Genomic DNA, 16,176 nt, shown 5'->3' with positions numbered 1-16,176 from the left:
ATTATTATTACTTATTTTACCTATTCTAGTCTTAAATAACTGAAAAAGATCCATACTTTACTAATTTTAGTTACTTTTATAATAATAAAGAATAAAAAGAAAAACAAGAAATAAAGTACTTACCCAATCTCAGTTTTTTCTTGCCCTCGGTTGTCGAGTAGAGTTAAGCCTAATTTTTGTTTTTAGCGATTATGGTAAAGCACTTAACAATTTTTATTTATTTTAGTAATATATCAAAGAATATAGACTAATAACATGCAAAAAGTAGACAAATTCGTTCACTTCTATAAATTGTCCTGGCTTTCTAACTATGCGACAAAGCCATTACAAATTCATCCAAGCTAGTTGTTAACTTTCCCATGGGAACAAAATTGCTACTCCGAGTGACACTGATGGTTATCTGTTCAAAACACCATTTGATAGATGAAAACCTTGACTTTCTATTGGTTATAAATAATATATAATGAAACGTAAGAGAGAACTATCAACCAATTGTGAAAGGAAGGATGTGACAGGTGGGTGTGGCAGGAGGAGTCTGATTTTCTCTTTGATAGCTCTGTAACAAAACAAAATTGAAGGCCATAAAAATTATGGTCTGTTTAAGCAATAACGATTTTATAGAGCATTTTACGTTTAATTTTGTACATTTTTCGAGGGGTGATGGATAAAATAGAGATTATGACATGCTAAGACAAAATTTGTCATGTGTGTTACACTAGTGGAAATTCAGGATTTTTTTTATATATTCTCTTTTAGAATTAAGAACTTACAACATGTATACTATTAAAATATTGATTATTAACTAAGATTTTATGCTAATGTAATTGGTATAACATAAACAAAAAGTAGTTTAATAAAATTTTGAATGTAAGACACTAAAACCTTGTGTCATGCGCAGTAAAAGGTACCCATGCTGATAAAGTTAACAGTTTTTTCTGGACTAGCTATAATTATGAGCTTAATTTATATACTATTTATAGAAAAAATGTTCAGAATGCTTTTTTTATGTCTGATTACTACAGGGCTAGATAAACAGTTTGATTTAAATATAATTTAGTGTATTCATAAAATTTTTATGAAATTATATGAAAATTAGCTTTATACTAGAATGAAAATGTACAACTTTTGTTTTTTTAAATCTTTTAAAATCATAATCAAACAGACATATAGTTATATTTTCAACCCTATTATGACCTTTCAAGTGTCAAGTGCACACCTGTCAGATTTCAAAAATTAAATATAATAATATTTATAACTGTATTTCAACCATTTTTAGCTCAATTGTATATTAGAATTGATATTTTATAACAGTTAATTAGTGTAATTTAGAAAGAGAAATGAAAAAATGCAGCTTCAAGGTATCTTATAACCAACACTTATCAATTTTTTCAAAATTTTTCTGTCCATTCAAAAGAATATGCCAAGAGATTATTCCATGAGTATCTAACTCTCCATATTTTGTTTTGAAAATTATTTTTCTGTCTCTTACACTGATTTTATTGTACAGCCATTTATTAAAGTATGTGGTCCAAACAACTGTTTGTCAAAACCTTGTCGAAACGTTGTACGTTTGCTGTTATGTTAAACTTATATTAAAGTTTTTCTTCATTACCCATTCAAGCTGTTTCCAAGCATTATTAGTCTCAAAGTGGGTTCCTCGTCATAGAATTTGAAACTGCTAATAAAGCTTAACTTCGAAAATATTTAAAGTCAAAATTTAAATACCTCCGGATGGAGCAGAAAAACTATTTACATCAACCTAAAATTAGTATAATAGCATAAGAAGTAATTTATGGTTTTGTATTAAAGTGACAAAGTAGATCTTGTAGGGATGAACAATGGCATATAACTCTCTCACTATGGATAGGTTAGTTTGCATGCTGTGATGTTTTAGAGAGATACATTCAACATATAATTAAGCTACTTTATTATCCTTGTTCATGAATAAACTTGGCATCCAAATATAATTAATAAATTTTAATATTATATAAGTTTTCATAATCTGATAAGGAAATGTTTAAACCAATCCTCCATCTCCCCTAGTATGAGAATTGTGATATTTGCTCTGTAGGTCTTCCCTCTTTACTTTATTTAGCACCTCTCTGAGAAGTATGGAATTTAATGTAAGTTATTCATTGTAATGTAGATATTACTAAAGCAAAATATAATTTTCAGACTTCAATCTTACTTGTTTATGGAGCCATAAACTAAAAAATCTTACCCACCTGTAATATCTTCTCTTTCACAAATTGCCATAGTTCTCTCTGATGTTTTATACTGTATTATTTATAACCAATATAAAGCTACAGTTTTGTTCTATCAAATCATATATTAAGTTGTTTTCCATAAAGAATATTGTTTATTTTGCCTCCAGTTTCAAAATTTCTCTCAAGGTATTCACATCAACAAGCTTAACTAAATTTTTAAACGCTCTTATTGCATAGTTAGAAAGTCAGATAAATTATGATAGTTATAAAAAAATGTTTTCTTTCTGTATTTATTATACTGTGTTCCTAGGTGCATTATGTAATTAAATAATTGTATAGTGTACTAATACCATTAGTATAGAAAAATCAGTTTAACTTTCATTGATAGTCAACAGCAAAAAAACAAGGACATGGGTAAGACCATATTTCTTGTTTTTCATGTGTATTCTTTATTTATTGTTATAAAAGTAACTAAAATGTAAAAATTAGAAACTTGTTAGGTTAGATTAGGTAAGATAAGGATAAATAATAACAATTCTTTACAAGGTATGCTTGTGAACAACTGTGCATTATGTAATTTAATCCAGTAACTTGAGCTACATGTTTGCTAAGTGATTTACAACTTGCAAGGTGGGTTTCTAACTTAAACATGAGTTAAAGGGCAATAAAACCATAATGTTTAAGTAGGTGTATACTGTTATGAGCTTTCAGCTATTTAGGATAAAGAATTTGTTTCTTTTTACACATTGCAGTCATTCTAGAAAGAAAAAAAGGATAATTTAGATTTATTTCATATTTTTTGTATTGGTTATGAGGTTGGTCAAATTGACTGAATGCATATAGAGTTATGGTAAAAAATTAAAGATAAAAGATAGTTTTACTGAAGAAAAAGTTCAACATTTGTTAAGGAAGTTTTGGAGGTAGCACAAATGAAATTTGACAATTATCAGTTGAAGAAAACTATTACACTCAGAGTAATCAACACTGACGTGGACAAGTTTGTAGTAAAAATACTTAATTAAAACTCAGAATTTCTGTGTACAAAAGACTTGTAAAATTTACTACAAGCTTGCCAAATTTCATGAAGATACACATATTAAAAGTTATTATATAGTCATTTTGGGGTTACGAACTCAGCCGAGCCAATAGTGGTTAATGGATAGATTAGAAGACTTAGGAATAAATCACAGGTCTGTGATTTTTAGATGTTCTTTTTCATCCCTGAAATAGTTGGATAACTCAAAGCTTTATTTGTTAAGTATTATACAAACAATGCACATAAGTAAAAGAAAAGATTAGTTATTGAAAAGATGCAAGTTGATTTTGACCAAGAATACTGTTAGCAAAAATATCATCTCAGTAGTTGATCTGATAAATCTATGTTAGTTTTATAATGTTTTTTGTGATGTATAACTAGAAGTGATGACTTCTGAAGTCGGTAAAATAAAGTATGAAAAGAAATATGTTAATGAAAATCAATGAAGTAGAAAATGAGTGAATATATAAGATAGTTTTTTAATCAACAATCATAAGAATACCAGATTATATTCAAATGTTTGGCCTTTAAATAAAAAGAAGAATTGTATGTGAATCACAAATAAATAACCAGTGTAGGTTCTGTATCTTCATTTTACCTCCTCTGGGATTTGAACATTCACCCACATGTTTGCTGTGCATGTCATCCTGTAAAGGGGAGGAGAGGATCCTGGTGGTTGAGGGGTGTCAACTTGATGGGTCAGTTTATGTCAATGGCACTTCAACACATCACTTTGGCCTTTAATTCCTGTAGACGGGTGGCTTGGAGTGATTCACCCAGGGTCAGTTGGCTGGTCCTTTTGGGCTAGGGTCAACTAAGTACCAGTGTTAGATGTTCTCAATGGGTGTTCTGGATATTTTGTCATGGTGGAAGTTGTAGCAGGCTGACTGGCTCTCCTTCACTGCTCTTTTAGAACTTGATCCTGCTGTCCTTTGTCTTCCACCTATTAACAACTGTGTGGAGGCAGTAACTGATTGTATTATTCATGCAGCTGTTCATTCTATTCCCCAAACCTTGACACATTTCCCATGGTATACTCATCCATGGTGGTCTCCTGCCTGCTAACAGGCATGGAAGGCTCTGAAATGGGCCTGGTATATCTTTTGTAGGTATCCCACTTTTTCCAAATGAATTGCTTCCCAAGAGGCCTATGCCTGGCTGGTCAGGCATCAAAGCCAGAAGGAATTCTGGATTAAGTTCACTACCAGCATCTCTTCTACCACCAGTTCCAAACTCATTTGGGACAAGATTTTGAAGGTCAGTGGGAAGTATGCATACCATTCCCTTTCTATATTGCTCTTCAATGGCCAGGAAGTTGCTGATACTCTTGGGGAGTGCTTTTACCACCTTTTCTGCACTTCTGTCTCCTCCCCCCGCCTTCTTAACTATAAAGTCTCAGGCCGAGAGATTGCAATTTCCTTTTGGATAGATCATCTTTATAATTATAATTACCTATTTATACTGGTGGAACTTAAACTTGCTCTTCATTAGTCTGGCAGTACATCAGTTACCTGATGAAGTTCTCTATGAGATGCTGCACCATCTCTCTCCTGCCTCTCTTGATTTTCTTCTGGTTGTTTTTAGCCACATTTGGCAGGAGCATTTTTTTTCCAGATGTATGGCTTAAGGCTATTGTTCTCCTTTTCTCAATGTCTGGGAAAGATCTCAAGATTCCTTCTAATTATCATCCAGTTGCTCTGACTAACTGTCTTTGTAAGGTTTTAGAGAGGATTGTTAATGTACATCTTGTTTATTTCCTTGAATCTAACAACCTCCTCTGGACCACCTAGTGTGGTTTTTGTAGACAGCACTCCACCATGTTCAACTTGATTTGTCTTGAAACCTTGATCAGGAAAGCATTCCACAAGAGAGAGCATCTTGTTTCTATTTTTTTTATTCTGAGAAAGCATATGACACTACATAGAGGTTTGGCATTTTGCATGACCCCATTCAAATAGGTTGCATGGCCACTTACCCATTTTTATTCATAACTTTTAACTTGACTGGAATTTCCAAGTCCGTGTGGGTTTGACCTTGTTCCAATCCTTTACACAGGAACTTGGAGTTCATCAGGGCTGTGTCTTGAGTGTCACACTTTTCAGTATGAAGATCATTGGTATCACTGAAAAACTTCTTCCTACTGTTGCAAACAGCCTCTATGTTGACAACTTCCACATTTATTGTGGGTCGTCAAACATGAGGTTTATTGAGTCACAACTTCAGAATGCTCTCTCTCTCACTTGTTTGGGTGGACCAGGACAAACAGCTTCACAATTTCTTCTTCTAAAACCGTTTGCATACATTTTTGCTATCAGTGGGGTTTACATCCTGATCCAGAGTTCCATCTTGGTGGTGATGAGACCTTGGTGGCTGAGACTAAGTTCCTGGAACTTATCTTTGACTGGAAGCTTACTTTCATTCTTTATGTTAAGCAGCCTTATGTCAAGTGTACAAGGGCATTGAACATCATCTGCATCCTCTCTTCCACATCTTGGGGTGCAGATAGATGTTCCATGCTCAAAATCTATCATACCTTCATATGATCAAAGTTGGACTATGGGTCTATGGTCTGCGGTTCAGTTAGGGACTCTACCTTGAGAATGTTGAATCCTGTACACAATCTGGGGCTTTGGCTCTTTATAAGAGTTTTCACCACCTCAACAGTCCAGAGTCTGTACATTGAGTCACATGAACCTCCTCTTCACCTCAGATGTTTGCAACTTTCTTTGTAAAATGCTACCAAGCTTTGATCCTTACCACGGCATCTTACCTGGGGTTGTGTCTTCCTTCCTCTGCGGATTTGCTTTTATATAATCGGCAGTCTGCCATTCCTCCATTTAGTCTTTGTATCCAGGCACAGCTGGCTGAATTGGGTCTGTCATTGGATGATGTTGCTGATTCTGATGACCAGCCCGTTCCTACATGGCTTGTTACCACCCAACCTGTGACCTTTCTTTTAGTTATCAGAGGAAGACAGATACCCCCAATTGGAAGTACCATCTTCTCTTTCTTGAATATCTTTGGAACCATTCTTCTGTTCCCGTTTTTATGGATGGTTCAAAATCAGGTGACTCGTGGGCTCTGCCATAGTTTATTGTAGCTTGCTAGTTGCTCACAGGATCCCCTTTACAGTTTCTGTGTTCACTGCCAAGTTGTATGTGTTTTCTTTTGCCTTGGATCGTGTTGAAGCCAAACATTACACTAACTGTGCTATTTATACTGGTTCTCTTAGCTCCCTACTGGCCCTGGAATTGTTTAATGTGAGTTCTCACCCTGTTCTCGTTGACATACCTGGCCATATCAATATTTGTGGGAATGAGTTTGCTGACACCACAGCTAAGTCCATCTGCTCTGGTGCTTTCACAGCAGTGTCTATCCCATATATTGGCTATGGTCCTGTGATCAGGGCATGGCTTTGTGCCAGTTGACAGTCAACGTGGGGTGAAAACATCCATAACAAGCTTTCCTAAATCAAACCTTCTGTTGTTTTTTGGCTGTCTAGTTTCTGTATGGATCGTTGGGAGGAAGTTGTTTTGTTTTTTTACTCATTGTTTTCTTTTATGTGGGACTGATCCACCAATCTGTGGCCTTTGTGACACTCAAGTCACAATTGCCCATGTCTTGCTTTCATGCCGTTACTGTGACTGCAAATGGTGGGATGTTTTTTCTCAAGGTTTGCCCCTAACGTTGGACAGTGTCATTGGCGATGGTGATGCTGTCCAGCTTGACTGTGTTTTTAGCTTTTTACAGGCCGTTGACCTTTTTCAATCTATTTAATTTTGTTACCTGACTTTTGGCATTTTTTTTAGCTTTTAACATGTTTTCCTTTTACATTTTAGTCTTTAATTTCTAGTATTTTTACCAGCTGTTTGGTGCAGATAGCCCTGTTGTTTTGTGCCAATAAACTCTACTCAAACAACCAACCCCAGATTTTATGTAAAAACTAAGGAATAATAATTGTGCCAATGGAGTAAATGGTAAAAAAAAAATTACTAGTGAGTTTAGGAATATATATATTTTAGTATTTACTATTTTTTTATTTTTAGTTTCTCATTATATTTTTAGTTTATCCATTAAATTGTTTCAGTAACTGTATTATAAACCCCATTTACAAATGCTATTAAAAATTTTATTAGACATTCTTAGTATCATATACCATCTGGCATATTCTCTATCTATGAAATCTAAAAACATACACCACCAATAGATAGATTTACTGGAGCATACAAAAGTTTATTTTGTTGTTGATATATGTGTGTGTATCAGATTGTAGTGGCATGTGGTACCAGTAGATTTATTATTTTTTAGCATATGGGTGTGTAAACATATATCTAAATTTTTTGTTATTGTTTTAGGTAACATACATGAATGGTGATAATCAGGCATATCTTCTTTACTATAAGGAATCAGCCCTTGTGTCATCGTGTGTTAGGTAAGCTGTGCAACTGTATCATTTCATGCACTGTTTATCTCTGCAATTCTTTATAGGTGTAAAATAGGTTTTGTGTTTGTTGAAAATCATTTATCAGTTTTGAATAATTTGATATTCTTTCAGTTTAGTACAAATTTGCATACAGAAATGAAAATGTATTTTAAAAGTTAGCATTCCTTTGGTTTTATATTGCCTATTAATGATTTCAAAATATCTAAAAATACCTATTCATTAACTTTTTTTTTCCCCCTTAAGTAAATGCATAATTTATCTGGTTATGATGAGATTAAATTGAATATTTTATACAGTACTTGTTTTCTTGATTAAAAGTACCTAATCCTGGTGTATATTGCTTAGTTTAGTAGTAATGTTAAATAAGTTCTTTGAACCAACACTGAACTATAGATGTGCCATATTTTTGTATGTTATGAATCTATTTCTCCTTAAATTAATCTAATGTAATATGATTATTCAGAATTTTATTTCATGTGTTATATTAGAAAATGTTTAATTTTGTATTCAGAGTAATGTGTTTTTATCTCTATTCTTATAGCATTTTATTGTTATCAGAATATATTAAACATACATTGCTTCATGAATCTAATAGAGATATTGCTGTATAACATTACTTAATACTTATTTTGATGAGTCATTGAGTTACAATTGCATTAGTGCCTGGGGAGGTACGTTTGGGAAAAGTGACTTGCATATATTGTGTTCTTCATTATTCGTCAGTCTTAATCATGTAAGTGGACAATGCCTCTAAACTAAAAGATATACTTTTAAGTTATTGGTTTGATATATAAACTCTATATGAAAAACCTTACCCCCCAGATATTATGCAATTTAACTCATTATGCTTCTCTCTGTTTGTAGCTCTGATCATTTAGAAAAACAACAACCTTGGTTTTGAGAAATTATGATGCATAATTCTGTATATTAGGGATTAAGAAAATACTTAGTTTTCCAGTTAACTTTTGGTTTAATATAATAATTGTTTGAAGTGAAAATGACAGAAATACAAAATTTTGAACAACATTGTTTTTTGTGAAAAGGGCCATTATTTTTCACAGAAACAAGTATTGAGAATGAATGGTTTGAAACACTAATTTTTGCTTACAAGAGAACTGGTTAATAAGTGATATAGAAGATAATGCAAATAGTTTTAATAATGTTTTATTTTTATTAAAAAAATAGTTTGGAAACTAGTATACTAACATAATATATATATTTTACTCTAATGCCTTCTAGGATGATGAGAGCATGCAGAGTTAGTATCCCTCATCACCCTCTCCAGTCTTTGCCAGCCATCAATGACACAGTACCTCTCAGTAATCTGGAGGGGACGGGAGCTGCCCTTTTGTCTTGTGTTTTGACACTTCTGAAAGTTCTTCTTAATTTGACACATGAGAACTGTAAGTTTAAAAAAATGCTTTCAAATTTAGCAAAGTAATAAGCTCGTTGGAAAATACAAGTTTTGGCTCTCTGTAAACTTTAGCTACTGTAAGTTGTTCATTTTGCTCTCAATTCAAGTAAATTGTGTTAATTAACCACAATTATTTTATTTGATCGTGCATTATTTGTTATTAATATTTCAAATTTTATTTTTGAATGGGTGTAGTGGTTAAGACATTGTTGTTTGTGCATCTATAGCATTGTTTTTAGTTAATTATTTTCTTATTATTTTGCTACTTCTCAGGCTTGGGTAGTCAGTTGGTGGGCTCACAGTATGGCTTGTTGGACTGTGCTTTATCATGCATCCTTCAATTGCCTCACTACATGCCTCTGGAACAAAAATTTGATCTTTTAGTGTTGGTAAGTTGGTATTTTTTAGAACATTGTTGGGAACTGCAAAATTTATTGATGTTTTCAAAATACTACTACAAAAAGATTTTATGCTTCTCTATATATGACATTAAATTGTGTTTTTTGAATGCTTAACTAACACAGTTGAAATTACCCATTTGAGAATGTCTTGTTTTATATTTCATGAAAATTATTTGAATTGTAGGATTGTAGTTTTTAAATCTTATAATTTATTGTTTTCATCTAATGACTGAAATAAATTAATTTGTGTTAATATACTTTAATAAAATTTAAAATTATTAAGAACTCTACCTAGAATCATAATTATGGTGGTATCTACCACATGTACTCTGAAGTTTGATTGTGTAAATTAAAGTGCTAGATCAGGTATGATATTAATAAAATATCTATGATATTTTAAAATTAGTAATCTAAGTTTAATATGTAAATATGTCAATTAATTTGATTATTATTTTTTTCATTCATGTGGGGGTGCAGGTTGACCATATGGTAGAGCTCTGGATTATGGAGCTGGTGAACAGGGTTTGAATCCATGCAATACTAAAAATATTCTCTGCACTTTAAATTGTACAAGGCTGACAGTGTGGACGGTGGCTCGAAGGGTGTTGCTGACCAGCTGCCTTCTATCTGATCAGTAGCTCTGAATTAGGAATGGCATCAGATAATTTTAGTAGCTTTGTCATAAATACAAACTGTACATGTATGAAAAACTTTATGTGAATGTGGCCAAGCTAGTATTTAAATTCTTCTCTAATCTCAGCTAAATATGTTTTTCAGTCTTTGGGTCTGATGATCAACCTGATGGAAAATTGTAGTGATAACAGAGAGAAGTTTATTGTTGCTCAAACTCTTGGGTCATTTGATTCACAGAATGATGGAGAAATGGTGTCAGCGGTTGAGGCCTTTGTTGATGTGAGTGGCTTTTATATTAGTGAATAGTTTACTTTGTTTAAATATCCTAATATCTTTAGCAGTATATAAAGTGGATATTTAAAATCATCAAAATGCTTTCTGCTCACTGATTTAAGTGTACTATTGATGTTATCCATTCTGTCGTAACTCATACACTGGAGTGGATTTGGTTAATATATAGTTGTGTTATTGTTCTTATGTACATTACTTGATCTGGGACTGCTGTATTATATAAGTCAAAATTCAATTTCTTATTATATGGTTCAAAAAATAACTGATACCCTTATATATATATAAAAATTAATATATTTTAATTTATTTATATAAAATAACTTTTTGTAGTTAAATGTAACACAAGTACCTGAGAATCAACTGTGATTTTCACTTAATATAATTTTATTTAATAGAATTTAATGCAAGTGCAAACAAAGTTTTGAGATACTTGCTGAACATATGATTTTTATGCATTGATAACTAAAAGTAAAAAAAAATATAATTTTTATAATAAAAGAAGAGTAGATCTTGATATTAAGACGTTATCTTTTATTCTATCTTGTATCTTTTTTTTTTCAACTACAGGTTTTTGTGGATCGGATAGATGCTGCACGTCAGTCTGAGGAACAAGCAGATGCTCTTCTAAGCACACCCGAAGAAAAAAAGCAGCAGGCTCAAAGTGAAAACACGGAAGACAAAACTCAAGAAAGTGGAGCATCTTCATCTCAGTCTTCACAAGCTGAGGACTTGGAAGAAACTTTAATGAAAGGTTAGTGTGATTCATGTTGTGCTTAACTTTTAGTTGAGAACCAACTCCAAATTGATTTTAATAAGTTGATTTTCAGAAACTATAAGCTCTAGTGGTTCTGCTATACGTATGGAATGAAAACCACAAACACAAGAGCATTTATATTTCAAAAATGATTACAAAATAATTACTGAAGAATATTATTAAAATATTATTGCTTTTATAAAGTTCTTTCTTAAAATCGTGGTCCTTTTAAAATGGTTTCCGAGTTAGGTTTAAATGCTCATAGAGATAGTTGTATAAAAAAAAAAGGACCAGAAGAAACAAACTCACATTGTTGTATTTACTGTCAGTGTGAACAAAGCCTGAACCTTACATGAGAGTGTTTTATTATGATTGAGTTCTATTTTGGTTAAGGAAAGTAATTTTTTTTTCTGTACAGTGGAAGTATCACCTCAAAACTAGTTATACCATTTGTAAAGATTAAGATTATATGCTGATTGTAGCTGTGTCAGATACCTTTTAAGATTATTTAGGATTAGTTGGAGGAGAAGGAACATATATAATTCATTACTTAATATTATTTGAGATCTAGAGATAAAACTGATAGTCTAATCTAGTGTTATTTTGGATATAGGACTTGGGAAGGCAAAAAATGTTGTAATTTACATATTTTAATTAAATAGTCTAACAAGTTATCTTACAAATATATAAATGTACACACACACATCTTGCTTGATTTATTAATTTAAATGTATTTTTTATGTAAATGATGTAATTTTTATTAAACATGATATGCATCTGTAGAATTTTATTTCTTTTCTTAATTCAGCTCTTCAAAAAGACAGGAAAGAATATGGAACACAGTATCATTGCAGCCTATATTGCTATTCTGCTGGGTTGTGTAATCCAGCATAGTAAGGTGAGTTTAATTTCAGTAACAATTTCACACAACATATCTTAGAAGAAAAAGATGTATATATATATATATATAAGCACGTAATATTTCTCATTTTCACCTATCCTTTGGAAAATAATTAACTGGCTGCATAAAAAACTGATACTTTCTGCTCTTAAATTACTTCAAATGTGATAACTACAGATCAACTGAATTACTGATTTACTGCATTTGATATAATAGGAAAAATAATGCATATATTCATACTGACTTTTATACACAGTATATGCACATGTCAAATATTTTTTTTCTTTTTAACTTGAAACAAGTGATTTAAATTAGTTGTGTCAAATTTTTCAATAAAAGCTAAATTTTTCAGTGAATAACTGTTTTTAGAATAATTTCAGAATTGTCTCTTAATATGTATTATATTCAGTACTGAATTGTTAAGAAACCACACAGTGGGGTTTTGTATGACATTACATCACAATAAGACTGATAATATTGATAACAAATTTTCATTACTGACCATATATGGGTTTAGAGGAAGAAGAACATCGTGTCTTCACACATGCTTAACCAACTTGATGTGCTCTAGTATTGATATAAAGGGTTTGTTAGCAGCCAGGTGGAGCATGCAGATTATAGTTGAGGTGTTTCTGTACTGGCTTAATACGAGTTTCCCGTAAGAGAACACATTAGTATCTTGACCAGATGTACTTTGTGATTCGTGATCCTGCTAAAGAGACCAGTCACTCTATACCTGACCTCATTAGGTAGACTGAGTATGTATGAAAAATGAAAGTGTATGGGTGAGATCCTATTATGTTTTTCTTACTAGTAAAACAGTAAAATGAGATGGAAATTGGTTTCAATGGTTGAAGATAATCTTGAACAAGTGTGACATAAACAGTAGCAGAAAAAATCATAACACATTGATGGGAATGTGCTCCAACATTGTGCTTTAAGATTGCAAGTGTAAAGGCAAAAAATGACATGATGTGATTTGAAATAGTTCTGTCTGGGTTACGCAATTGATATTTTTAGGGAATGTTCTGTTTATATGGTGATGATAGTTTGTGGAAGATTTCAAGCCCATATTTCACGTAGGATTTGGTCTCTCAAATCTTCAATGGTCAAAGCTATATAGTAGGAATAATGTGGCATGGCATAGTAAAAGATATTTTGCCCTAAGTATATTCACATGGTTGAGTTACATTGCTTCAACCAGAAAAGGCACAATACATTAAATGCCTTAGCTGGTACTCTTTCCAGCAGCATTTAAATCAAGAAAGGGCTTCCTGATGATATATGCCATTGGGGCAGTCACATCTTTCTTTTTAAGGGAAAGACAAATATTTTGTGACAAAATATGCTGGGTGAACTGTGGCCCCAGAGTGCCATCCATTTTGCCAGGAGAAGATTTTGCATGGCTAATTCTAGTTTGTGCAAGACACATTGCCACAGACGTACTAAAGTTGTAATTAGTCTTGATGGATGAAGCTATGAAGGCTGTGAAGCACTTGGGAGCAGGAACAATATAGCTCTGGCCCAAATTTCTTCAGTTGTGCTGAGAATGCAATCTAAGGTTGAATATACAGCAATACTCAAAATGCTGTGTGGAACCAAAAGCATATTTCGTTAATCTCAAATGTGTCTTGTGCAAGAGGTCATTGAGTTCATCACAACTGTGTAGTTTTGATCAAAGACAGGTATCCAGACATGGTGCTAAATATGGAGAAACAAACAGGAGGAAAAAGAATCAACAGGAAATATCAAGTAATGTAGATGGAGACTGGCTTTTTACAAGAGCAGAAAGCATAAACAGGAGGATGAATGTCATTCACAGATTTACATTTACATTCTCTCCAACATCAAATTGCAGATGTATGAAAATATTTCCTACAACAAATGTTTCTTGTTTAGTGATAACCGAGACAGTGTACTAATAGTTGTTAGTGAGAGTGCATAAGACATCTGTTTTTAGATTATTTTACAGTGTTGGAGTAGGTGAACTGCTTAAGCTGATTAAGTATACTTTTCTTACATATCTACTTATAAAGATTAAAATGCATTGTTTCATCCAATGGGTATCCTCACTTAACAATATTTGGCCATAAACCCAGTAATATATCATGAGGTTTGGCTAGCTTAGGAGATTTAAGGTAGTTCTAAATAAAAATTTTAAGCTAACAGTGCAAATCAGTCTTTTTAAAATAGAAGACAAATTGAAATGCAAGTAGTTACATTTGATTTAGTAACTATTAAATTAGCCAATATTATTAACGAAAAACTAAACAAAATAACATACCTTATTTAGGGAATACGCTCTTTGAAAACTTGGTCTTCGTCTAACACTGCACTTAACTCAGTATGGCACCCCTACTACATAATGTCAGAACTGTGACAATTAATCTAATGTTTTAACTAAGAGCATATCAGGTTAGATGAATCAATTTTTCTCACTAAATTATAATGATTTCATTGAATTTCAACCCAGTTACTTTTCATTTTTGCTTATTGATGAAATAGTTGTCATGATCCCCCTACTGTGCTTCCAATTTTGATGTACATCTTTGTAATGGTATTTCAGCTATTTAAACATACAATGAAAATTCCTCGGTAAACGAAGAATTTTATGTTAATAAATTGGTTCTTGAATGGAAAGTGCTTTTAAATGCATATTTAACAGTTTTATTTCATATATATTTTTTGTGATCAGTTTTTCAGATTTTTTTTTCACAATCACTGATTTAATACTTCTTTCAGGACTATGCTGATCTTCTGAGAAGTCATATGCCAGATGGAAATTTTGCTATCATGGTAGAAGTGCTCAGAAAGTTCTACAATTTTGTTAATTTAACAGTAAGTAGCTTACAATTGTAATATGAAACTTGTATGGTCAGATTAGGTAGCAAAACCCGTACCATGACCAACTGAGTTGCAGTTTTGAGTTTTTCAATTTCGATCACACTTTTTCAGTGTTAGGCATTGTCACATTATCATTTAATGTAGTTTATATGGTTTTAGGTGTGGAAGAACGCACAAAAAATACTCACTTTATTATGACTCGTGATTAATATAAAAATTCACAAAAGTTGTGAAGTTCATCCTAAATCTGCTAATGTACTAGCCAAAATTTGCTACCTTGCTTAAACTGAATCCATTGTGACAAGCCAAGTCACAGGTCACTAATAAATCTTTGTCCTTCTTCACCGTGTTTTTACAAGTTTTAAATGAGTGTTAACTACTGTAATTGGGAAAATATGAAGTTGAAACTTACTGTATGTATAAAATGAACTTTCTAATCAAAAATGTAAAAAAAATATATAAATTCTAAGACAAAAGGAAGTATTTTTAATGTTGCAACAAAACTTTGGAAATTTCACAGCATAAATAAATTCCTATCTGATGATGATAATAATAATGTCTTTTCAACTTTGCTCAGTGATCTGACCTTTTACTGATCTCTGATCATAAATACCTTTATTAAGAAACTGATTTATCATAGTTGGGAATTAAAGTAAAATAAAAAGATTTGGATAATAAAATTCAATAAAGTGGCCTTGAAAGGAAATATGTAAACAAATTTACTATGTTCCATATTATTGAAAATTTCAAGTTGTTGTAAAATAATGATAGTTTGTCATCAAAATTTCATTTCCCCGTGTTCAACTTTAACATACTGAGATCAAAGTTTTAATTTATAATATATAAAAAATGTGGATTATGCTTTTGTGGCAAAAAATGATATATTTTGGTAATCCTTTGCTATAAAGTTGAACTAAAATAAAAAATGTTTGTTTTTTAAGAATTCATTCAACATGAAGTATAGAAGTAAGTCCTAGAGTAATTGATTTTTTGTTATATTTTGAAGCAATCTCCTTCACGCCAAAGGTGTTTTTCTTACTAATAAAGCTTATGTTGTAGAGCTCTATAAACTATTTAGAAGAATTGTAACAGATTTCCAAGTTACATCTCTAAATAAGATCTTGAAGAAACAACGTTTTCAGTAAAAAGGTTTTAATACTTGAAGTTAATTTACATTTTTTAGAGTAAAAAATGTAGGAATGACATTTTTATATTTTGTTATAACGGTCTTATAAACAACAAAAATAAAAT

General features: G+C 31.9%; 1 protein-coding gene across 1 annotated transcript in view; it reads left to right on the top strand.

Moving 5' to 3' along the window:
- The window catches only part of LOC106478658 (wings apart-like protein homolog), a 77,896-nt gene that overhangs the window by 59,551 nt on the left and 2,169 nt on the right, over positions 1–16,176 (top strand). Inside the window, 7 exon segments of the mRNA XM_022382303.1 lie at positions 7,599–7,675; positions 8,927–9,090; positions 9,375–9,490; positions 10,280–10,414; positions 10,994–11,177; positions 11,990–12,078; positions 14,824–14,919. Coding sequence (XP_022238011.1) covers positions 7,599–7,675; positions 8,927–9,090; positions 9,375–9,490; positions 10,280–10,414; positions 10,994–11,177; positions 11,990–12,078; positions 14,824–14,919 — 861 coding nt within the window.

This window comes from Limulus polyphemus, unplaced genomic scaffold (assembly GCF_000517525.1).
Source record: "Limulus polyphemus unplaced genomic scaffold, Limulus_polyphemus-2.1.2 Scaffold239, whole genome shotgun sequence".
In the NCBI taxonomy this organism is placed as follows: Eukaryota; Metazoa; Arthropoda; class Merostomata; order Xiphosura; family Limulidae; genus Limulus; species Limulus polyphemus.
Note: the sequence above shows the minus strand (reverse complement) of the source record. Positions and strands in the feature narration are given on the sequence as shown.